General features: G+C 51.7%; 1 protein-coding gene across 3 annotated transcripts in view; it reads left to right on the top strand.

Annotated features, from left to right (window-relative positions):
* Window positions 1–24,847, top strand: part of ERICH1 (glutamate rich 1) — a 60,328-nt gene that overhangs the window by 22,856 nt on the left and 12,625 nt on the right. For all 3 annotated transcript variants that reach the window (XM_078445214.2, XM_078445213.2, XM_078445212.2), the window contains exons 3-5: window positions 3,840–3,992; window positions 21,364–21,882; window positions 24,090–24,284. In XM_078445214.2, coding sequence (XP_078301340.2) covers window positions 3,840–3,992; window positions 21,364–21,882; window positions 24,090–24,284 — 867 coding nt within the window. The remainder of the gene's footprint in view (window positions 1–3,839; window positions 3,993–21,363; window positions 21,883–24,089; window positions 24,285–24,847) is intronic.

A 24,847-nucleotide genomic window follows, 5' to 3' on the forward strand; every position in this document is an offset into this window, starting at 1 on the left:
CCTGTTTCCCCGGGTCCTACTCAACAGTTATTCCTGTTGAGTCAAGCTGACCCTTGAACGAGCCAGGGGTCGGGATGCCACCTTCCGGGCAGTTGGGACTCCCAGAATTTACCTACTGTTGACCAGAAGTCTTACCAATAACACAGTCAACTAACACATGTCTGTATATGTATTATATACTGTATTCTTACTACAGAGTCAGCTAGAGACAAGGAAACGTCATTAAGAAAATTATAAGGAAGAGAAAATCTATTCATGTTATGTACCGTATGTATCAAAATAAATCTCCATATCAGTGGACCCCAGCAGCTCAAACCCATGTTGTTCACGTGGAGGGAGTCTGCACCTCATTTTACTGATGGTTAATGAGGTAAAGAGCTCGGCGGCTTGCGCATGTGTGTAAACCATACTGTTTGCCCGTTTTCCTCTTGGGCTTTTTTTTGGTGTTTATCTTACAGATTTCATTTCTTTTTGTATTCCAAATCCCAATTCTTGGCCAACTGTACACCTTCTCTCCATGGATTCTCTTAATTTTTGAAAACAACAATGTGTTCTATTGTTTACAAGTTCATAGAATGTGGTTTCTCAGTCTTTAAGTCTGTGGTTTGTGCTGTTTGTGTCTGGCTTAAGAAGTCTTCCTTGTGGCGCCTGGGTGGCTCAGTCGGTCAAGCGTCCAACTCTTGATTTCAGCTCAGGTCATGATCCCAGGGTCGTGAGATGAAGCCCTATGTCGGCCTCCGTGCTGGGCATGGACCCTGCCTGGGACTCTCTCTCCCTCTCATATGCTCATACAGCATTATGTCCGTGGCAGACACCGCCCCATCCCTCCCCATCCCTATAAGTGTCAAAGCCCAGAGCTCGTCTCCCTTCTCTGCTCTGTGTAGGTACCAGCCGTCAGCCCATCCTGAATCTGACCCCTTCCCAAAGGAAATCATTTGCTTGACTGATGTACTTCCCTTACCTCTTAGGAGGAACGCCTGCCTGAGTTGCATGGGCACAAGTATTGGTGGCCCCGAGACTTCCAGAAAGGGTAAAAGAACTCTATTTGAGGTGCAGGAGGAGGGGCCAGTGATACCAAGATGGCAAAGATTGTGCAGAAAATGATCTCACCCCTCACCCACCCTCAAAACTCCATTAAAATAGCTCAACTATTGTCCACATGAAACCTGCAACAGATGTTTACAGCAGCTTTGTTCATAGTTTCCAAAATGTGGAAGCAACCAAGACTCCCTGCAGTGGGTAACAGGTACACTGAGGTCAGTTCAGACCCTGCAGTGGGTGGCAGGTTTGCTGAGGTCCGTTCACACCCTGGAATATTTCATGGCCTTCAAGCCGTGAAAAGACACAGAGGAGCCTTAAATGCAGATCTAAGTGAAAGAAGGCTGAGAAATCTACAAACTGCATGATTCCAACTACATGACATTCTGGAAAAGGCAAACCAGGTAGACAGGGAAAACGTGAGTGGTTGCCAGAGGCTGGGGGCGGGGGATGGCCAGGCGGAGCACAGAGGGTTTTTAGGGCAGTGATGTGAGTACAGGGAATCCTGCATTGTCCAGACCCACAGAATGCACAACACCAGGAGTGACCCTCACGTGGACTGTGGACCCTGGGTGATGACAGTGTGTCCGTGTCGGATCTCTGACTGTAACAGATGTGCCCTCTGATGGGGGTGGGGGGTGCCCATACTGTTGGGGGAGGCAGTGTGTGTGTGCAGAGAGGTATAAGGGAAATCTCTGTACCTTTGTCAATTTTGCTCTGAACCTAAAACCTGTAAAAATGTAAAGTCTTAAGTATTTTCTTAATTACTCAGCTCTCGAGGTGCTTGGGGGTGAGTGGACAATTTGTAGAAAAGGAGGATGCCAAATTTTGCGTCCGGAATGACAGGGACAAAGGAGAGGTAGGAGCCAGGCCCAGGACTGGGGCCAGAGCAGGGAAGACAAGGTGTCCCCTCCAGGACTCGTGGGGGCTCTAGGAGGGCTCTGGGCCGACCGTACCGTGTGGTCGGGGGCCAGAGCCAAGTTTCGATCATTCTACCAGAGACAGGAAGGCGGAGCTTACAGCCTGTTACTTGTGTGGGGCTGAAAGTCTGAAGTCTGAACACCTAAGGGCCACACCTGCTGTGTGTGTCACGGAAGGAAGGAACTAAACCCGTTTTTGATGGTGGCACGTGGTGTGAGGACACTGTGACAAACGTCTCTCCTTCGGTCAGTGACGGCATTTACTTGGACGTTTCAAAGCCTGGCTGTGCTGCTGGCTCTGTTCTGAGATGCTGGGTTGGACACCCGGAACCGGCTCGCACGACCGTGACCACCATTAGGAAATACAGGGGTCAAGTGTGCAAGCTTCTGAAAGCGCGTCTCCGTTACGGACAGGCCGAGGGGCAGGGGACCCTGTAGGGACGCCTGTACATCTGAGCTCCTGTCCCGAACACATCTTCCTCCTCACGAAGTCTGTGCTGCTCCTCGGGCACAAGACAGAGTCATGGCCCCAGGTCTCTCCTCTGGCCAGCTGCCCCTGTGTCCTGTGCTCGTTTCCCTCGTGGCTCTCTGTGTGGCCATGAGCACCGCGTTACTGGCTCCCTCCCGGGCAGAGATGAGGCTGCCGTGTATCACAGTGTCCAGTGCCCCGCGGGAGGTGCTCAGTGACCTCAGTGTGAGCCACTCCAGGTCCGAGTAAGGAGCTAAAAGGACAGGACGACCAGGCACGTGTTGGCGACCACCCCAGAATGGGCTCCACTTGAGTCACGCGGGTCCCCGGAACTCCCCCCAACTGCACCACTGCCCCCACACTCTCTCTGCTCACACTCCGAGTTTATTCAGAGTTTGTTCCTGTGCGTGGTCCAGTGACAGAAATGACAGTGCAGCACGGGGACCAGGGTCCGTAGTGTCATACTGCCGTGTGCTGACAGATGGTGACCGTGCCTCTCGCAGGAGCAGGGCACTGTGCGTACAGTGGTCGAGTCCGTATGTGGTACGCGTGAACGGATACAACACGCTCTGTCAGCTGTACGCGAATCAACTGTGGCCAATGCCACCCGATGTCGGAAAGAGCATGGGAGGAGGCGAGGTGGTGGGGATGCCGTTCTGGACCACGTGTATCAAGAGCCAGCAAAAAAGGTGCTCATCCTTCGGACCAGCAGTTCATCTCCAGGACTTTGTCTGAAGGAACTCCGTGGTCAAGTGTGCAAAGTTTGTGCAACAAGGACGGTCGTAGAAGCTGTTTGTGATAGTGAAAATTTAGAGTCAATCTCCATGTGCAAAATCTAGGACAATGGTTGGGTTATAATTAAATTATAATTTGCCAAACGTGGCATATTATATAGCCGTTAAAAGATCGTGTAGATGTAAATATATCTTAATATATTTCCTCATCACGTTCTATTAACTTCTGAATGATACTATACACGTAATATACAAATGTGTAATAATGAAATGCATGTGGCAAGATCCCATTAAGGTGTGTGTGTACACAGCGTATGTGGGTTGTTTGCACACCTGGAGAAATCCCAGACTGTGCACCAAGACGTCAAGAGATTCATGTTGTAACAGTGGAAGGTATGCTATGAGGAATACTGTTTTTTCTGCTCAGTTATACTTTTACATCATTGTAAAACACAGAGGTTAGGTAATCACGGATCCTCCCTTTTTCCTGGCTGGATCTTGGGCTGTCCTGCTGCTCTGGCCAAGTGCTTGGTGTCCTGAGATCAGTGCTGACAGCAGTGGCTGGGCTTTGTGACCTGTTGGGTTTCGTGTCTCCAGTGGATGTGGTTGGGGAAGGGCCAGGGCCAGTGAGGGTCTCATCACAGTATGCCATGTTCACAGCCCCCTTGTCTCCTGCAGGTGGAGACTCCAAGGTCCCTCCTCGAAGGCGGCTCTACACGGCGAGTTTGCCTCCTGAAGGGTACGTCCCAGCCCCCCCAGAGCCGCAGGCCAGCCCGGCCTCCGAGGACAGCTCGGGCAGCGATGACGCGGGGAAAGGATGCCCCCTCTCAGGTGAGGCGTGATTCTGCAGCTTAACTTCACCCAAATTTACCGCGACAGGGCCGGGGGAGCAGGTCACTGGACGGCTACCGAGTAGGCTGGTTTGTGTCCTGCAATCATTAAAAGTGACGTCACAAAATTCGCGGCTGGAAAACAGACTTGAGGCAGGAGGAGATTTAGCTGGGACCCGACCGTGGCCGTAATCACTCGTGCTGCTATTAAACGCGTCACATGTTAATGGTAGTTGTTGTGGTTTAAGTAGAACTCTTTTCTTGATTTTCCATTTTATTCAGCATTTCTGAGATTGTATATCAATTTTGTAATGATGGAAATAACTTGCTTTGCCTCACTTTTGTGAAAGAATTGAATGTCTGTCTTGCTTTTGTGGTTGAAGGTCGCGTGAACAAAAGACATACCTGCTTTGGTGGATGTGCCGATGTTACGTTAAATCTGCAAATAGAGGTTTCACCCAGACGAGTTTCAACAAGTATAAACTCAGAAACTCTACCCTACAAATGTCAAGAGAAGGTGGTTTCCTTGTACACTGATCTTTCCAAGTCCCTAATTAAAGGACTAGAAACCATAAAACCAAAAATGGGGTAGGTGAGGAATAATCTATTCATCGTTTCAAACCCTGTTGAAAATCTTTGGAATGCGATTAGTAGATAAAGGGATTATTTCATTAGGAAATTTAACTGTGTTCTTACGAGGATGAATTACTTTGGGGAGCACACTTCACCGCGTGCTCAGTCTATTCAGTAAAAACCATGTGTCCCGTGCCGCTGTGCTCAGTCAGTTCTGGTTCACCCACAGCCGCACACAGTCGGCCCTGCCGAGGAGGCCAGCACGGGCTGGGCCACGTGAGGGACCCCAGTGCCAGAGGCTTGAGTCTGTCCTGTGACCTGTAGGCTCCGCGCTGTAGGGACGCCCTCCTAGGAAGTCGGGGTGTTCGCACGAGGTGGCCCTGTGGTGCCGCCCTGACAGCTGTGCACTGATGAGAGCCAAAGAGAAAAGACCAGGGACACTGAGGACCTGGGATGCATTCCTTTTAGCTCCACGGTCACCTCAGAGTTCAACGCAAATTGTGTACCGTTGACTGAAGCGTTATCACAGGGCATGTCTCTGTGAGGTGTTTGTCAGGAAAATTTGTCAGTTTGTCTCTTCCTCTGTTACCTGTTGTGGGCGTGGCCATTGTGGAGAGAACCTTCCGTGGGTCTTCCTTTCCCCGGGAAGGGAGTGATGATGTGGGGGGATGGTACTTGGCCCATCACCCACCAAGGAGAGAACGGACAGGTCTGTACCCGAGATCAGTTCTGTCCACGTTGCTCTGTCCACTGAGACTCGCCCTCACCTTCCGTCTGGGCTCCCATCGACTTGGGCCCTGATGCTGCGTGGCCGGCCGTCTGCCACTCGGGTCTGCAGTTCCTCACCGGCTCCACCCACCTCCATGGGGACCACGGCTTGGCTTTAAGAGGCGGCTCTTTCTAGAGGCCCTGTGAGTCCAGGGTCCTATGTCCACTTTTCCAGAAGAGCTTTGAATACAGATCCAGGCCTGGGAAGTCCTTATCTTTCACTTGTGAACACTTGTAACTGACGTCTAAATGTTTCCAACTACTTTGTTTACTCCCTGTTCCTTGTCAGCCCAGGAAGCAGGGTGTTGGAGGTGATAAAGTTGGAGAAGGCCTCCCACCAGTGGTCTCTGAAATGAAAGGCCGTGCTGTGCTGTGCGGTGGGCGTGTGGGCTGGGGTCTCGCCGAGGCCTGGGGCCCACGCTGCTGCACAGCCACACCTAGCTCCCTGTGGGGCCAGAGGAGGCGCCAGGCAGGGGTGTGCAAACCTGGAAGCTGGGAGGAATCCTGAATCTTTTCATTTGCGATTTTAAGCAAAGAGAACATGAGAACTGAGATTGGAAAAAGAAGAAAAAGTCAAATCGTTACTGTTTTTCAAAGAACCACTTTAGACCATTGACTTCCATTGTGAATACCCAGGACCAGGACCCCCTTGCATGTGAGTCACTTCAGTACCTTCTACAGCTTTAGATAAAAAGAAATCCGTGCTCCCTGTGCTCCTTACTGCCTTAGACACCCAGCTCTTCCCATCTTGCTCACACAGTGCTGCATGCTGTTCTCAAGAAGCTGGTAAATGTGTCCATTACCCCTGGAGCATCCCGCCGTGTCCCGTTACCCCTGGAGCGGCCCGCCGTGTCCCGTTACCCCTGGAGCGGCCCGCCGTGTCCCGTTACCCCTGGAGCGGCCCGCCGTGTGCAGTACCCGTGGAGTGGCCCGCTATCCTGTTCTTGGTTGTTTGTGTCGCTGTCCCAATGCTGAGGACACCTTCCCCAGCCTCAGGACAGCTGGGGCCTCCGGGGAAAGGGCCCCAGGTCTGCAGCACCACGTCCTGTGCGAGGGATCCTTCTGTCCTCTGGACTCACTTCCCTCACCTGCCTCATGGCGGTAACAGCCCGGACTTGTGTGCCAGTTAAAGTGGGTTTACTGCAAAATTGCGCCAACATAAGCACAGCCAGCTTTTGTTCCCCGAGACACCGGAGCCCGGACTTGAGTCTTTAGTCAACGTTGGGAGGTGAGGGCAGTAATTATTTATAGAAACAGCCCGTGAGGAAAGTCTGCTCTCCAAGTTTATAATCACCAGTGGTTTTGGCCATATGGACGTGGTTTTGTTCAGGTAAATTTGCAAAGTCATTAACATTAAGTCTTCTGATCATTATTCTAATAACATGCACGAAAGGAAACACTGACCTCGTGGCTTTTGGAAGCAGGAGCTAACTGCACGGTTCCCTGCAGACTCACTGTGAGCCAGGCATCTGTCCCTTCCGTGTATTGGCAGGTGGCTTCAGACTTGTCGCCTGTGTCTGGGCTGAGGGAAGCCCCACCCCTGGCTTCCTTGAGGCCTCCAAGGGCGTCACTGTAGCACGCAGCCCAGCGCCCCACCTTGTTTGACTACCAAGTGCAGTTTTTACCAAATGCAGATGGAGGCAAGGGGGAGGCCTAGGAAGGCACTTGGCCAAAACCTGCTGACCAGGGGCCACGTCCCACCTGCTTGAGGGGGTGTCAGGTGGCTGGGAGGGTCAGTGGAGGTGGGGTCGCTCTGCTGACAACCTGAGCACCCTCACCAGATGTGAGGTGGAACGAGCTGCCAGCCCCCGGAAGGCTTTCGTGCATCCTTGGGCCCCTGAGAGGCTGGAGCTCTTGTGTGCGCTCGTGTTGTGTTCCTCTGGTGTCTTACCAACGCACCTGATGCTCTGGGTCCCTCCTCAGTGAAGTGAGCCAGCACAAACCTGATGAGTGTTTGGTCATGGGCCCCGTGGCACAAGATGTCAGAGTATTATTTTGAAATCATGTGCTGATGCACTCAGTTCACCTCTTCAGCCACGTTTGTTCTGTTTGCCCTTAATTTTCTTAAAGTAGAGCCACTGACTTTCCAGCCATCATTGGCATATACTCATAAGAAATTTGGATTAGAGAAATATGTAGATTTCTACTTTAGCTTCAAGTGAATGCATTGCAGTAATAGAATGAATTGTAAATACTTTTATTACATATTGATTAATAGTTATTCAACTAATAAACGTTCTAGAAGGAGACCCTGAGAAAAGAAGGTAGGACATTATTTCAGACAAGGACGTCTGTTCTCACACCACATGTACTCAACACAGCATGGGAAGTCCTGGCCAGATCAGTCGGGCAAGAGGAAGGAATAGAAGGCATCCAGATTGGCAAGGAAGAAGCGAAACTCACTATTTGCAGATGACATGATATTACATAGAAGAAATCCTAAAGGCTCCACAAAAAAATTGTTGGAACTGATAAATTCAGTAAGGATGTAGGATACATAGTCAGTATACAGAAATAAGTTTCGTTTCTATACATTGACGACAAACTGTTAGAAGTAGTCAGGGAAACAGTCCCATGTACACCTGCATCAAACAGAATAAAATATCTGGGAATAAACTTAACCAAGGAAGTGAAAGACCTGATAAAACACTGATGAAAGAAACTAAAGACAAATGGAGAGACCTCCACGCTCATGGGCTGGAAGATTAACATTGTTAAAGCGTCCGTACTGCCCAAAGCAGTCCGCAGAGTCAGTGTCAACCCTATCAAATTACCAATGGCATTTTTCAAAGAAATAGAACAAACGATCCTAAAATCCATATGCAACACAAAATACCCTGAAGAGCCAAAGCAATGTTGAGAAAGAAGAACAAAGCTAGAAGCAACACAATCGCAAGTTTCAAGTTATATTACAAAGCTGTGATAGTCGAGTCAGTGTGGTACTGCCACAAAACAGACACGTAGATCAGTGGAACGGAACAAAGAGCCCAGAAATCAACCAGCTATATGGTCAGTGAATCTGCAACAAGAGAGGCAAGAATATACAAATGGGGAACAGACAATCTCTTCAACAGATGGTGTTGGGAAAACTGGACCCCTTTCTTACACCATACGCAAAAATAAATTCAATATGGATTAAAGACCTAAATATGAGATCTGAAACCATGAAAATGCTAGAAGAAAACATAGGGGGAAAGCTCTTTGACATAGTTCTTGTCAGTGATTTTTTGGATTTGACACCAAAAGCAGAGTCAATAAAAGCAAAACATAAACTGTCTGGACTATAGCAAGATAAGAACCTTCTGCACAGTTAAGGAAACCACTAACAAAACAAAAAGGCAGCCGAGGGAATGGGAAAAATATTTGCAAAGGCTATGTCCAATAAGGGGTTAATATCCCAAATATATAAAGAATTTATGCAACAGTAGCCCAGAAACAAAAAAAATCTGATTAAAAAATGGGCAGAAGACATGAATAGACATTTAGACACTTTTGCAAAGAAGGCCTCCAGATGCAACGGACCCATGACAAGATGCTCAGCATCACTCCTCATCAGGAAAACACAAATCAAAGCCACAAGGAGATCCCACCTCACACCTGTCAGAGTGGCTACGGTTAACAACTCAGGGAACAACAGAGGTCGGCCAGGGTGCGGAGAAAGGGGAGGCTTCTTGCTGATGGTGGGAATGCAAACTGGTGCGGACGCTCTGGAGAGCAGTGTGGAGGCTCCTCACACAATTCGAAGAGCCACGTACGACCCAGCAATTCCACTTGTGGGCACAGAACCTCAGGGAGTGGAAACAAGATCACCGAGAGAAACCCGTCCCCGTGTTCACTGCGGGTGGTTCCCAAAAGCAACACGTGGAAACAACCCCTCGTGTCTATGGAAGGCTGGGTGGATGAAGTCGCCATTGTGTGAACGTACACTAGATGTTGATCAGCAGGAGAAAGAAGGACATCCTGCCATTTGTGACCACATGCATGGACGTGGAGGTGAGTGAGCCACGTCTGAGGGAGAAGTGAAATCCCGCATGGCATCCCTTATGTGTGAAACCTAAACAAACAAAAGGCCAAGTCCTAGAAAGAGAGCACCCGGGAGGGGTTGGGAGAAATGGGACAGGTGGGTAATGGGCACAGATTGCTGCTCTGACAGGAGAGGAGTCCGGGCTGTTTGAGAAGAGGACGGTCGCACCCTATGCGGCAGGCAAGGACAGACACAGGACGTGCAGTGACGTTGAGCAGGACCACGTGAGTCCCATCAGAAGCCCAAGCACCGGCCCCACCAGTGCATGCCGAAGTTTCCAGAGGACAGCCGTGCCTCTGGGCCACGCCTCTGGGCCACGCCGGGTGTCCGGGCTGAGGCATCCTCACCAGCACCCACAGCCTCTACCACGCGGGCTTGCGGAGTTCTCCATGCACGAGGTCACAAGTCCACGGCCAAAAGGAGGGTTTGTGCTGCGCTCCCGGTCAGGGCCTCGCACGGGCACCGTCTCCCTCGGGGCCGGGATCCCAGGCCTGTCTGTGCACGGAGCTTCAATAGCGGCAGCAGGCGAAGGTGGGGTGTTTGGCCGCCAGTGCGGGAGATGCCAGGAAGAGGGACGTGCGGGGGTCTGAGGCCCAAGTTCTCCAGCGCTCTCAGCCACCTGACCGGCCTCCTGACCGTGGGGGTCACGTTTCTCTCATCTGTGTAATGAGGGGTTTGAACTAGACGGTTCTCTGAAGACTCTGCCACTTTGAAACGTTAGTGCACTGGTATTTCCTTGAATTGACTGTCCCGTAAAGTAATAACAGATAAAGAGTAGCCATGGAAATACTTTTAACTCTGAAGCAGCGTCTTGGAGCCACCAGTGAGGGGGTGTGCCAGCATAACACGCGATACCGGTAGACGGGGGGCAAACTGTTCAGCAGACAGTGTATTCTGGGGAGACCAGCATCAGCCAGACAGACAGCATGACGTCGGAGAGCAGGGAGCGAAGGAAACACGAGGCAGCACCGGGCTGAGCCCCGTGGGGCCACCCTTCACTCAGCACGCGGTCCCTGTAGACTGACAGCTGGTCCCCGGCCCAGCTGTGGACGGCAGGGTCCCCACCCCACTGCCTAGCCTGTCCGCGCACTGTAGATGGTGCTGAGCACTGTCGAGAGGTTTCCTGAGGCTTCAGGGAAGTGAGGTGCAGACAGACCACGTTCTCCCGGGTGGCGGCCTGTGACCTTCCTGCAGCACCAGCCGCCAGGTCACTGCACTCTCCCATGTCTACACGGACACAAATTTGGTTTTACGTGGGACTTCACAAATCCTTCCTAAGAGCAGTTGCCCCCTTCTTCTAAATTATTCAGGAGATAGGGAATGAACAGTAAACGGGGACAAGTGTGTGTGGTTATTGCAGACTTCAGCTCAGGTCATAATCTCGCAGGCCGTGAGTTCAAGCCCCATGTCAGGCTCACTGCTGTCGGCACAGAGCCTGCTTCAGACCCTCTGCCCCTCTCTCTCTGCCCCTCCTCCACTTACACTTTCTCAGAAATAAAGAAAAGGTTAAAGAAAAGTGGTCTTTTGGAATTAAGGATTTCCATAGCTCTGCCGTGCCCTGAAACAACGAGGCAGCACGAGAACCCCGTGAATTCTGAACGGAGGTCCCATTATATTCCCACGCCTGTCCACTCTCAATCTCAGCGTCCTCGGACCCTCAGGAAACACGAGTTTGCCCCAAACGGGGGCTTGTGAAGGAGCAGGTGGCCGCAGAAGAGCCAGTGATGGCCCCACCCCCAGCTGCGAGGAGGACAGCGTGGAGACGCCCCACCCCCTTCCCCCCGGGGTGCTCTCGTCCGTCTTTGGGTGGCGTCTCTGAGAGTGTCCCAGCCATCTGGACCCTGAGACGCACTAGCTGGTAACCCAAGGAACCCCATTAGTAAGAAGTTAAGGAGACCCAGATCTCCTCCCAAATCCACCCTAATCACTCTGATGGAGAGAGAGAAACCCTGGACAAGAGAGCGCCTTCCTGGTGTGGGATCAAAGTGGACCGCAGGCCACGATACTTCGGGCTCCAAAAGACAGTGGATTCGTAAGAGAAATCACGGCTTTTGCTTTTGACTTTGAGGGCGCAAGGAGATCTGGCCTCCCAGTCTCCTTACTTCCTCCTCGAGGCAGGATCTGAAACACGAACTGTTTGCTGAGAACCTAGAACATCAGACACGGAGAGACAAGCATGGCCGAAACACAACCTTCTCGCATGTAGGGCCCTCGGCCTAGTAAGTGGAGTAGAGCCTGTGATGAGTTTTAGCCTCACTTGCCGATGTCGTTAGTGGGAGGAGAGCCCTGGGGTCACAGGTTTGAGCCTGGACTCAGCAGTAAGAGAAGGCTGGCTCATAAGCAGGAAATAAGTTAGTTTTGGGCACAGGGAATGAAGAGCCATGAAAAGGCCTGGTATGTTGATGTGAAAACTGTTGTAAAGGGTCAAATTTATCATTTCACCATTTTTTTTCATTGTACTTTACTCAGAGCTCTGCACATAATGCAGCCAGCAGCTACATTCTGTCCTTCTCGGAAAAATGATGACGTTCATTTACGTGTAGTCATTGCCCAGTGGACACAGGCCACAGGTTATTCTGGAACTGCTGACACTTAAAACGATGCTTATATCGCTTACGTTGCCTGCATATCAGATCTAATTACTAACGTGCATGACTCTTTTTCAAGAGAAGTGAACCGTGTCTGGGTCGTATGAAATTTGCGAGCTAAGTTGCGTCAAGACGTTACCCTTAGGAAGCAAACAGGATATGTTTCCTTGGGCGAAACCATCCCTGATTCCGGCAGCCGTGCTGGGTGTAAGCGGTCAGCTGACAACATGGTGTGGGCTAGTTCAGTCTCCCCGCAGGGACCGCTGTCTGTCATCTGTAAAATGGCCACAAGACGCGACACAAGACCCGGCCTCCACGGGCTGCCGGGGCAGAGAGTCCTGTTGGCTTCAGGGAACGAGGCGGGAGAAGGATGCGTGTCCTGGGAGCAAAGTCCTCACGCGTGGTACCTCATGACCAGCCGGCCCCCTGGAAGCTTCTGTCTTCAGAGAACAGGTTCACACGAGGGCTGAGACCAGGCACTGAGCGAGTCTGCGGACGTGTGTTCAGAAGCCGCCGGTGCGGAGTCTGGGGGACAAGGATGGACGGTGACCCTGTGTGAGGGGCTGAGTCGGGAGAGGGTTGGTATGTCCACACGGGCCCTTCCACACCCAGTGCCCTGTGTGGACGCACGCAGGCTGTCAGTGCACACCCGGGCTCTGGCCTGGAGCCCGCTGGCCCTGGAGCCCCGGCTGAGTGTCCTGGGGGTGCAAGGCAGGTGCCCAGTGAGCCCACAGCTTGCAGCCCGGCGGAACCTGTGGCAGGGACCACGTGCCCGGCACACGCCTGCCTGCTCGGCCTGTGACTCCCCCCCCTGCCCCGCCCTGTTCTGTTCTTGGAGAATATATTCAGTCCATGTAAACCTTTTATCACTTTGTATTTATTGAAAATCGAGGTGTCTTTTCCTTATTTATGTTTTCATCACTTTCCTGACTTCCCATTCTTTAAAAATCCCCTTCACCTAATTGTAACTTCAGTGTATCGTGTTGGTTTCAACCTTTTATTTAAGGGATGTAGCATTTTGTTGCCGTGTATTAAACCATTTATTTTATTACTTTGAAATTTTCACCATTTTATTGGTCATTTTATTGAAAGTTATCATAGGGAACTAATGTGAATTGTTTAGAGAAGAATGTATCCGAATCTTTTTGTGGGTGAGGCCGTCCGTCCACTAAGCACCTGTTCCTCAGTTTTCAAGACCCAGTAAATGGACATGAAAAGTAGTTTCAATTTCTGAAAACATAGAATTTAAGCCTCTTGGAAACTAACCTAGAAAATTTGGAGATCTTCTCAGTGTCAAAACCTGATTCAGGAAAGAACACAGGAAGTAATGAGGCTGAAGATTATCAAATGTGTATGTTGACCACGTGTTTGTTACATTCTTGCAAAGTCGATACTTATATAGTGGCAACAGATGAGAACATCCTTGCTTATCAGAGCAAAGTTCGTCAGCTGGCCATAGGCATACAGACTTACAGTCATGAAATATTTATTATCTGGACTGGTGTTTTAGCCAGCCGCCCTTTGTGAGACATGCAGGTCTCGTGCGTTCTTTCAATTTTATTTGGAATTAAAAGCTAAATTATACATTGGGACCCAATGGAAGCTCAGGCAGAACTCTGCCCTGTTCCTGCTGTCACGGCTGCTTCCCCCACTACCGCCCCCCCCCCCCCCCCCGCTTTGGAAGTTTCTGCTCTAGATACCCAGAACCAATACAACAGAGAGAGAGAATCCGTTTTTAAAGTTACAGGGAACTCTTACAGTCCCCTTTGCCCAAGATGCCTGCTGGGCTGTGAACCCGTCCCTCCCTGGCTCTCCCAGCATTCCCCTCCCACACCCCCCTTTCTCACCTGGCTGGGCGTGTGCAACCGGCACAGATTACTACCCAATACTGTCCTGAGTTTTAGGCACCCAGACTATGAAAGTGACCGGAAGCCGCTCATACCTCTATATCTTCACAATGACTTTGATGTAAACGGGGTCGTTCAGCACTAACTATAAGCTCACTGCTTTGCACTTAGCGCTTAGGGACATTGATCGCTGAAGGGTAATTATCACAAGTGTTTGTAGCCTTAGCTTTGAGTCTAGAATAAAACTCACATTTCCTTTACAATATTTAGCCCTTTACAAGCATTTAGCCCGATGCAACATGATACGCTGTGAGAATTGGAATAATCTGGAGACTATGGCTGTTTTTAGTATCTAACTATTTCTATTACAGCAGTTCATCAGGATGTTGGTACCAAATAGTAGCTGCAAGAATTCGGACAAACTGTGATTATTTTTAAAATTAGCATGTCTGAAAGGTATGTTTTGGGGATGGCAGCTTTTCAAAATTAGTGTGCTTCTCAGAGTATAAATAGTCAAGCCACTGGTTCCCTAATGTAAATGTTCCTATAGCTTGTATTGTGGGTGAGGGTTTGAAGAAGGCAAGATGGTAGGCATGTGGTGGGCCCATGAAGATGGAACGTTCTAGAATCCATGGAGCAGCACGTTTGGAGAAAGTCACTTCAAAGAGCTGCACCTCAGATTCTCTTGTGAAACACAAGGTCAAGGTGGGCGAAGTAGGTGGAAGATGAGCATTAATGTACTTTCCATTGTAAAAGAACCTTGTTTTGAGGGCAGGGACCTTTAAAGAATGAAAAGCGTGATAAGCTGCAGAGTCGAGCGTCTTCTCGCTGGGTCCTTGTTGTGACCTCCCTCAGCTGAGCCCTGCGTGGGGCGTTCCTCCACCAGCCTGAGCCCCGGGGGACGCTCACACCAGAGTCTGTGACGGACTCTCCCCACTGTGTGATGACTGGAGCCTGTCGGCCAGACTGGGGGGCGGTGGCCTTGTTCTTGAGGGCCTGGATGGACCCTTGGACCGTGCTGGCCAGCTAGGAGGCGGGAAGAGGGGCCAGCCCTGCATCACAGGACAGGGTGGCCACAGGGCTGTGGCCCTGTGCGCAGCTCAAAAGGCCCTGCAGACCAGGGGGCAGACCTCGGTCCTCCCGCCTCCGTCCACACCGCTCCTGGGTCCCCAGGGCGGGCCACGTGGGGGCCGCACCCGTCCTCCGGGGGTGATGGCAGCAGAGGTCCTAACCTTTATGCTCCTCGTGCTCGGCGCTCGTCTGCCTCGATGTCCGGTTGGGACAGCATACTCCTGATCGCCTCCTGCCAGGGGCCGGTGCTGGCGTTATGCCTGCGAGAGAAGTGACACGTGGCGGGATTTGGGGCCCGCGGTGGACACCCAGGCGCTCGGGCGACTGGTGGGACGCGCTAGAGCACAGGCTGGGCGAGAATGTGGGGCCGGCGTGCCCAGGGCCCTGCGCTGGGACAGGCCTGCCATGTGCAGTGTGGGCGCATCGAATCGGGTTGCGGCGTGCCTTCCGTGACGCGATTTTTGTGTGTCGGTTGCGCCTCAGCAAACCGGGAAAGGAATAAAAATAAAACAGGAGCTTGGGGCTATCAGGCCTCTTTTCTTTCTGCCCCTTCCCTTCACCTCCATCCATCATCCCTGGAAGCCCGGGAGGTCGCCGTGCATGGGAGCCGCTTACAGGTGTAACATGGGAGCCCGCGTTGTGCAGTTGTCATGTTCGGGGCAGTGCAAGGGTCCTGAGACAGAGACACAGGGGCACAGAGACAGGCACAGAGGCAGAGACACAGGGACACAGATATAGAGACAGAGAGAGACAAAGATAGAGACAGACACAGAGACACAGAGACATAGAGACATAGAAATAGACAGACAGACACAGAGACGGAGACACAGGGAGATAGAGACAGAGACAGAGACAGTCTCTTACTTGACACGGCAATAGCCACAGAGCCCTCGCTTTGGCCGGCGTCCAGCGCCAGGGTTTCAGGGTGAACAGGCCCAGTGTGGCCTCCATGAGTACATTACATGTCACTGAAGTAAAATAAAAAATCCGGTCACACTGGCCATTCACTGAGTGCCCAGCCTACAGTACAGTGGACATTCCCCTCAGCAGGATGCTGTGGGGACCGCAGCATCCAGGGGCCTGTGACGTCCAGTGAAGGCACACAAGAGCCCTGTCTGGTCCACAGGGTCGGGGAGGCCCCCTGAGGAAGGGCCTGTGTAGGGCCGAGGGGTGCTCGGCCATGGACACCCCCCAACACAGCGGGCAGGTGGGGCCAGGCCACGGGCCCCGGTGCCCCCAGGCACGAGCACTTCAGGTGACGGTGCTGTGACAGCCTGAGGACAGGGGTCGAGAGATCAAGAGGTCAAGCTTGAGGTGCAGGGTGGGGTGGCCCTAACGCATCACAGAGTGAGTGGCCACCATGAGCAAAAGGGGCTTCCTTCCATCAGCTGCCCTGGCCGGCGTCCCCCGGGGAGCTCGCGTCCCCGCCCGGCCGTGGCCTATCCTGCCTGCACCCCCTCCTCTGTGCGCCCTCTCTCTGCCCCTCCCCCACTCACTTGTGCTCTCTCTCCCAATAATAAACTTTAAAATGCATATATATTTAAATCCCAAGCCAGAGGCTATTAGGATTCTACATGCAATTTATGTCAGTTCTTGTTTCAGGAAACTCATCGTTTAGAGAAGGCAGCTACCACAGACTAATTTAAAATATAACTGCCACAAGCCTTCGGTGTCTTAGTGCCAAATAGTCTTACTGTCCACTGTTCTCTGCTAACGGTGAGGACATCATCACGGTCAGCCCAGTAAAGGGGCTCTGATGAACCATGAGGTGTGTAAGCTGTGTGTTAGGTGTCTTTCCGCCAAGATGGAAATGCAGCTTTGTCTAGGAGATGCTTTCTGCCCTGGCAGGAAGCCAGGCAGGGTGGTAAAGACAGGCTGTGTCTGTCCTGTGCCCCTGGCAGGGCGCACTGAGAAAGCCTCTCTGTGGGTTACACTGGAGACATGACTCCGAGGCCGTATCTGATTTCCTTCATCTGAGTCATTACTGCCCCTGTGTGTCCAGGAGTTTGCATTTCGCTGGTGGTGTTTATTTTTTTTAATTTATCTGCTTTGAGAGAGAGAGAGAGAGCACAGTGGGGGAGGAACAGAGAGAGAGGGAGAGAGAGAGAGAATCCGAAGCAGGCTCTGAGCTGTCAGCACAGAGCCCAGGGCGGGGCTGGAACCCACGAACCGTGAGATCATGAGCTGAGCCAAAATCAAGAGTCTGACACTCAGCGGACTGAGCCACCCAGGCGCCCCTGCTGATGGTGTTTTTTAACTCCAACCCCCAAGGAAATTTTCCTTCATCTCCTACGTGAAACTTACTCACAAACGTCTTTTCTTCTCAGTCGGCAAATATGTGCCTGGGTGTGGTAGCTCTCACAACCTGTGTAGCTGTACAGGTTGTTGTTTGTTTTGCTTTTCAATGTTCATGTTTAAGCGAGAGGGAGAGAGAGAGAGAGAGAGAACACGCGTGGAGGAGGGGCAGAGAGAAGGAGAAAGAGAACGCCAAGCAGGTTCTGCACCATCAGTGCAGAGCCAAACTCGGGGCTTGACCCCACGAACCGTGAGATCACGACCTGAGCCAAGATCAAGGGTTGGACACTCAACGGACTGAGCTCCCCAGGCGTGCCCCCCCTCCCCCCGCTCGCCCCCCCCCCCCCGGTCTAGGTTTTAAATATGGCATTGAAATAAGCTGTGTTGTTTTCCTGTATCAGCTCCTACAGAAGGTGCCCTGCCCCACACTTCACCTTCCGGAAGGTTAGGAACTCTTTGCCGCCTGGTGGCGTTACGATCTAGGAGCGTGAAGAAGCATGTGTGTGCACAGACGCGGGCGGGGCTGCCTGAGCATCACCCCAGCAGTTGCCATCTGCACCCTGGGCGGGCGCCCCTCCTCCACCTGGGTGCTTCACGGTCTTCCGCAGGGAGACCAGGGAACGGCGTAGGGGTGGAGGCCCGGCGTGGCCGTCCTGCCCCAGCTCCATACCGTTGTGAGACCGCGGTCTGCATGCCCTCGCTCGCCGTCCCCGTTGTGTGCTGTTTGCTTCCCCGGTGCGCAGGGATTCCCCCCCCCCCCCCAGTGGAGCTGTGAGCTCGCGTGCGCAGGGCAGCCCATCTGCGCGGTCCCACGGGTGTTCTGTGTTTGCACAACCGCCGTCTGTCGGGGCGTGTGCCACTTCTGTTGCGCCTTCCCTCCCAGCTCCAGCACGCAGTCTCGCCTCACCGCCCCGCCAGCATCTCCAGCAGGCGGCGTCCCACACCCTTCCTGACCTCAGAAAGGGTTTCTAGGACGCCACCCCACGCACTGGGCTCCCGGTGGCTTTTCCGTAGCTGTCCTGTGTCAGATTCAGAATGTTCCAGTACCGTTTCTGCTTTGCTACAAGTTTTTTATCGTGTTTCCCTGGAATCTGTTTAGTAATGCTTCGTGTAGGGTCATGGGAGGGACTTCCCGCGGCTGGCCCCTCTCTGAAGGTCCCCATCAGGGTCTGGAGTGAGGACAGATCTCACTGTCTGTTCTCTGGAAACGTCTATGTAAGTTGGGTGTCGTTTTCTCCTTATGTGCTGAATAGAAATCACAGGTGAATCCACATAGACCTGAAGTGCTTCCGCAGGATTATTTTTAACTAAAGGTTCCATTTTTTAAATAGAGACAGAAGGGGCGCCTGGGTGGCGCAGTCGGTTAAGCGTCCAACTTCAGCCAGGTCACGATCTCGCGGTCCGTGAGTTCGAGCCCCGCGTCAGGCTCTGGGCTGATGGCTCGGAGCCTGGAGCCTGTTTCCGATTCTGTGTCTCCCTCTCTCTCTGCCCCTCCCCCGTTCATGCTCTGTCTCTCTCTGTCCCAAAAATAAATTAAAAACGTTGAAAAATTTAAATAGAGACAGAAAATTCTCTGTTTCTTCATGTGTCCATTTTGGTAAATTATGCTTTTCTCAGGATCCTGCATTTCATAAAATTAATTAGTTGCATAGACTTGTTCAATGTCTTTTTATTCACTTAACGGTGCAGGTGCACCGTCACCTACACCTGTCACGCCCTGGCTGGTGACTCATCTGCCTTCCCTCGTCAGCCAGACTTGCCAGCTGTTTGAACTTGTTGACGTCTCTCTACCGCATTATTTTCTTTCTTTATTTTCTGCTCTTATGTATATTTCTTCTACATTCATTGTGTTTAATTTGCTGTTGTTTTTCTAGCTTCTTCTGGTGAGTGTTTACATCATCGGTTTATAGCTTCCTTCTTTCCTGATACATTTAAGAGTATAAATTCCCATTTAAGTAGAATTTACTGGCATCCCATATGTTTTGAAATGTTATAATTTCATCAAATTTAAAATGAGTTATTTTTTTATGGCAAAAACAGTATCTACTCATTGCCCTAAAGTTGGAAATCAGGAAAGTACAGCAGGAAAAAACCAACCTATGCTCGCACCTGCCAAGTTAACACCGTTAACGTGCCGGGTGTGGACTCACGCTATCATAATGTGCGTCGCTTTCCTTTTTAAAGGTACGCACACAACGCATACACGCCTGTGTGTGTGGAAGAGTGTGATGTGCTGATCGTTTCACGGCCTCTTCTGTCCTGTTACTATTTCACACTCTTAACACGGAGAACCGATGGCGTGCTTGCACTAAGCACCCAGAATAGGAAATAAGCCACCAGGTACACGTGTGGCTTCGCCAAGACCCAAGGGAATCAGTGACCAGCTCTGGGCGCAGCGCGGCTGACAGCGAGGACGCCCCTGGTCACCTGCCTTGTGCCCCCCCCCCCTCCCCCCAGGCAGCTCTCCTCTGAGATGATAAGATGATAGTAAAACACAGTATGGATCACTTTTCTCCAGATTAATGAAGGCGAGCACATATATTTTGAATAGACAACAGTGAGGAGAAATTTATGTATTTAGTTAGTTAGTTTAACCGGACCAGGGAAATCAAAAATGAAAACAAAGACAAAAAACAAGGACTTCCATAAGCAGCGGTCACCTCTCAAACATTGACATTTTGTAAGACCAGCTTTGGTCTGTCAGCCTTACCTCGCAGGTCCCCTGCCAAGGCACGCTACATCAAATAGAATAGAAAACTACCGTGTTCAGTTACTCCCTGGTGATTGAGGGGAGAAAACACACTGCTCGTGGGACTGGACAGCCGTCTATGTCATGATTTCCTGGGGAGTGACTTTGGCCCCATGCCAAGTTCAAGGTGTGGCCATCATGTGTATCACGACAAAGAGCTGTCATTCAGAAATAGCAGTGGCGTTTTTCTCCTGTTTCCAGGACACGGAGTCTAATTCGGCAAGGGCACAAAGCTGGCAGGGTGGGGGCATCTGTGTCGCCCGAGAGAGATGGGGACTCGGGCCCGTCCGGACAGACGCTTCCAGCGAGCAGCGTGGTGTGGCCGCCCAGCCGGGGACGCGGGGTGCAGGCTGCGCAATGGACACGGGTGTCCGGAGCGCCGGAGGGAGTGACCTGTACCGTTGAGGCGCCCACAGTGCCATCACCTGCCGGTTCGTGTCTCTGACACCGTCAAAGGGCTCGTAGGAAAGCCACCCGAGGGACCGCCCCATGGAGCACAGGGTAGACATCTTGTGCCCAAGTTCAGAGGTCAGGGTGGACGCCCTCGAGTAGAAAGCAGAGGGAAAGAGATTTTTATTCAGCCTACGAATCGTGTTGATTACGGCAAATTTCGGCTCAGTAAAGTTGGCTCTTGAGCCGTGTGTCACCAACTTCACACACAGTGTCACTTCCCACCCGTGATCCGTCACAGGCCGTAGAATGCTGCTCAGACAAATCTAACGAGAACTGGCTGAACAGGAGACTTTCTGGCAAGTGCTGGGGTCCCAGGTCTGCTCAGGCAAGGCCCGCAGGGTGCTTGGCCGGCCACGATGCACTGTGGCCACGACATGGCGCGTACGCACTTGTGGGCTCTCTGTGTGCAGGATCGCCAGGGTCACGGTTTCCGCTCGGTGGCCGTGTGCACCATCCGGGCGCTTCCAGCCAGAGACCCAGTCGTTCGCACTGTCTGCCCGCCACCGACCCATTTCTGCAGACCAGGGGCCCAGTCGGAATACCTCTTGCCGATTCCCACGGGCAAGGTGCCATTATTTATTGTTTGTTCTCACATCCGGTGAACTCTCACAAGGCACCAAAGTAAACTTAAAAAAATAAATAAATAAGAATTAATGTTTTTTCCCCGAGGCCACAGTACTGAAAAGTTACAAGTAAAATCGCAACAACTCTTACATCCTTGAAACCTCACCATTTGTCCTAATTGTAGCAACAGTCAGTGTGTGTGTGTCTGTATCTATACAGGACCTTCTAGAAGAACACGCCAGCTATTCATTTACCGGTAAGTCCCAGGTTCCTTGGTCACGTAATTAGTTGAGATCAAGTTGAGAATCACTGAAGTAAATGTTTTAAATTCCTTTTCTACCGAATTTGCAAGATTCCAAGCGAAAACTTTTTTAGCCTCATCTGTTTGTCACGGTTCCATTGTACAGAAAGTGGTTGTATTTGAATTTTTGTTTTTATAGATCAGGATTTTCACGATCAACCAAAGAGAAGAAGAGCTAGAAAGCATAAATCAAAGAAAAATTTTAAAGATCCCAATAATATTCATGGAGAACAAGAAGAATTAGAGAAGCAGCAGAGTCTTTTGCAAGAAAAATTGCAGCCACAGTGCACGGATGGCCCCACCATCAGCAGAAATAAAAAAAGGAAACTGAAAAAGAAACAGCAAATTAAAAGGAAAAAAGCAGCCGGCGTGATCACCAAAGCTTCTGGCGTCAACTTCCTGTACCAGCCCGAGCAGAGCGACAGTGAACGTGACGTCGAGCACCAAAGTGATGGCGAGGACGGCGCAGACGCCCGCGGGGGGGACGGCGCAGACGCCCGCGGGGGGGACGGCGCAGACGCCCGCGGGCACTGCAGTACAGACACCAGTGAGGAAAACCATAAAGACAGCAATGAGGAAGGTGTTAAAAGTATCAGTGAAAAGGCGGCTGGTATCCTGAATTTTCTAAAGTCAACACAAGAAATTTATTTTTATGACGGTATGTTTTTTCTGTTCTTTTGCATAGCGGCATCCACTTATTTGGAAAAGTAAACAAAGAGGGTAAAATATTTAAGTGTTTAAAATACAAAACATTAAGATATTCAATAGTCAAAATAAATCATTAGTTTCGAGGCAAAAATGAGAACATTTAAGTTCCCTCCCCCAAAGCTGGGGAGTGGCCTCGTCCTCGCGAGGCAAACGACAGAAATGGCAGAGTCCTGGCAGGGCTGTGGCCCAACCATAATTGGCCTCGTCGTCCCGATTCCTCTAGAGCCCGATCGCAGAGCAGGGTGGCGTTCTCGGCTCTATTTCCCAAGCAAAGGCAAGTCCAGACTGCAGTCCGACGAGCTCACGTTCCCTCCATCAGCTCAGAGGGAGGGCGGGAGGCACGGCTGGCTCCTCTAGGACACACTTTGTGTCACCCCCCCACATGTGGCTTGCTGATTTGAGATCCTCGGTGAGCAGCTGTCTGTGTTGACCGGGGAGACGAAGCACGAGAGCCGATATATTCTCACGGACGGTGACTCCTCCCACTAGCGTTGGGGTTACCGACAGCCGACTTCCGGACCAGGAAGGGACAGGTGCACACGCAGAGCCCCGCGTTCACACCAGGGACAAAGCGCTCACAATGAACCGTTGCCTGAGTCAGGGCCGGGGTGATTAGTGCTCCCCGTTCCCGCGAGAATCTGCCAGTGCCGTATGCACGAGGTGCAGACAGACTGGCTGTGTGATGACCTGGGAGGCCAGGGACTGATTTAAGCAAGGATGTCGAAGGACCACTGTCAACAGAGCAGCGTAACCATGTCCCCCCGTTAGCACGTGTGTCAGTACTTTGTATGAACAGGTTGAAAACACACTTAACAACCGTCCAAATGACGCTAATAGGAAGACCGTGAATACAGTGCAGAACGGGAGGCTGGAAAGCTCTCCGTCCAGGATGTGTTCCGTGTGTGGGACAGTGTGTGTGGCAGGCAGCCTGTCCTGCCAGGGAACTGGGACAGCCAGGTTAGGTGCACAGGGCATCTGCGAGGTTCTGGGGAAAAGCGCCTCAGGGGACAGATCCTAGAGGACAGGGCAGCACGTGAGGGTCGAGCCAGCATTCCACAGCCACCCTTTCCTCCAGGCAGTCTGCCAGGTCTGCACATGGGTCCGAGTCTGCTGAGAAAGGGAAGCGGGAGGACCACGCGCTCTGTTGGTCTCTCTCAGAATCTGCCAGACTGCACGCCAAGGGATGCGAGGTGGCCAGGAGCACAGACGTCTTGGCAGTTTTGAGGTGCAGACGAGGGTGACCAGGGTTGACCCCTGGCGCACCACAGATGGCCACGGGTAGGGCAGAGGACAGGAGCGTGTGGCCAAAACCACGAGAGAGGAAAGCAGGGGTGCGTCCGCAGGCGTGGAGGGCACGGATGTGACCAGACAAGGAATGCAGAGGGCTTGATTAAGGAGCTCACAAAAATAGGGGGAAATGGAGAAAAACAGTGAAGAATTAGAGAATTTCACCAGATAATTTTGGTCTGCTAGGATAATCACACGGAAATTCTGAGAAACAGAATCACTGAAATTACGAACTCCATGCCGGGTGTAAACAGCCCTTGATTCAGCACAAGAGAGAAGTAGCAGCTGGAAGCAGACCGGAGCGGTGTCCATCAGGGAGGGTGGGAACAGCAGACAGGAGCGCACTGGGTGCCGGGACCCAGGAGAAGGGGTGACACTTGTGGTTGGCGTCCAGGCCAGGGTGCAGGGGCCGTGTCCAGACGATAGTCGGGAGCTCTTCAAAGTGGGTAAAGGCCATCAAGTCATAGACTCAAACAGCTGTGTGAACTCCAAGCAGGATTGAGGCAGAAAACACCACACCCAGGGGGCAGTGGGGTCTGACTGTTCGCCGCTCAGCACAAACGGGGGGCCTTTGCTCCCGGGCACCTCGGCCACCTTCAGAGCTCGGCCGTGTCCCTGTGGCCCAGCTGCGTGTCTGGAAGGTGTTGCGTGAGACCCATGCACACGGACGCCGGCCCCCACCATCCTTCAGCAAGCAGCGTGTTGTGTACGGGTCAGTGCTCTGCTCTGATGATGGCTCCTACATCCCAGACGGCTCGTTCCAAGTAGAAGTGGGTTACACTTGAAGCTTTCCTTAGGAGACGAAAGCCTACCTTTGTTTTAAAGCATAAACATAAAAATGTGTTTCTAAGTGCTCCTGGCTTCGTTTAGGTATCTGCCAGGATCCAGGCTCCGCCGTCCTCCTGGAAACCACTCAGGAGCTATTTAAGCATCTTGACAGTCACGGCCTGTCCCCCTCAGATGTGCTCCTGCTGGATCACATGAAAAGCCTGTTGCTTCTGCAAGATACCAAAGGGCTGAGACGAGCCCTCGAAATGTTCCCGGAACGCTGCACACTGCCGGCAGGTATGTATTGACCGCTTAGTCCTTATGCTGCTGCAGATGCTTGTGTCCGTGTTGGTCCCGAAACCTTACGCTCCACCAGAGTGGTCAGGAATCAGAAAACGTGAGGACGCACGTACGGCTTGGGAGAATAGAGGAGCGTGGTCCTCGTGTCCCTGCTTGCTGTAAAAGTAATTCACAAGTCAGGGGCGCCTGGGGGCTCAGTCGGCTAAGCGTCGTGATCTCACGGTTCCTGAGTTCGAGCTCCGCATAGGGCTCTGTGCTGACGGTGCGGAACCTGCTTGGGATTCTCTGTCTCTGCCCTTCCCTCGCTCATGCTGTGTCTCTCAAAAATAAATAAATAAGCTTAATAATAATAATAATTCGCATGATAGATGCAGAAATGCCTGTGCAACCTGGTTTTCCAGACTTGTGAGCTATGAACTAATAGTTTCTTGGGGCCAAATATTGTCAGAGAAAATTTCTCCTCTCTTTCTTCCTTCTCCACCACTGCATTGCTAGAAGGTAAATTTTTTCTATCCTCTGAACACCTTGAAGAAGGGTGAATTGTAGGGTTTTCCCTGGTT

The sequence above is a fragment of the Panthera onca genome, chromosome B1, assembly GCF_046562875.1.
Source record: "Panthera onca isolate mPanOnc1 chromosome B1, mPanOnc1 haplotype 2, whole genome shotgun sequence".
NCBI classification, from domain to species: Eukaryota; Metazoa; Chordata; class Mammalia; order Carnivora; family Felidae; genus Panthera; species Panthera onca.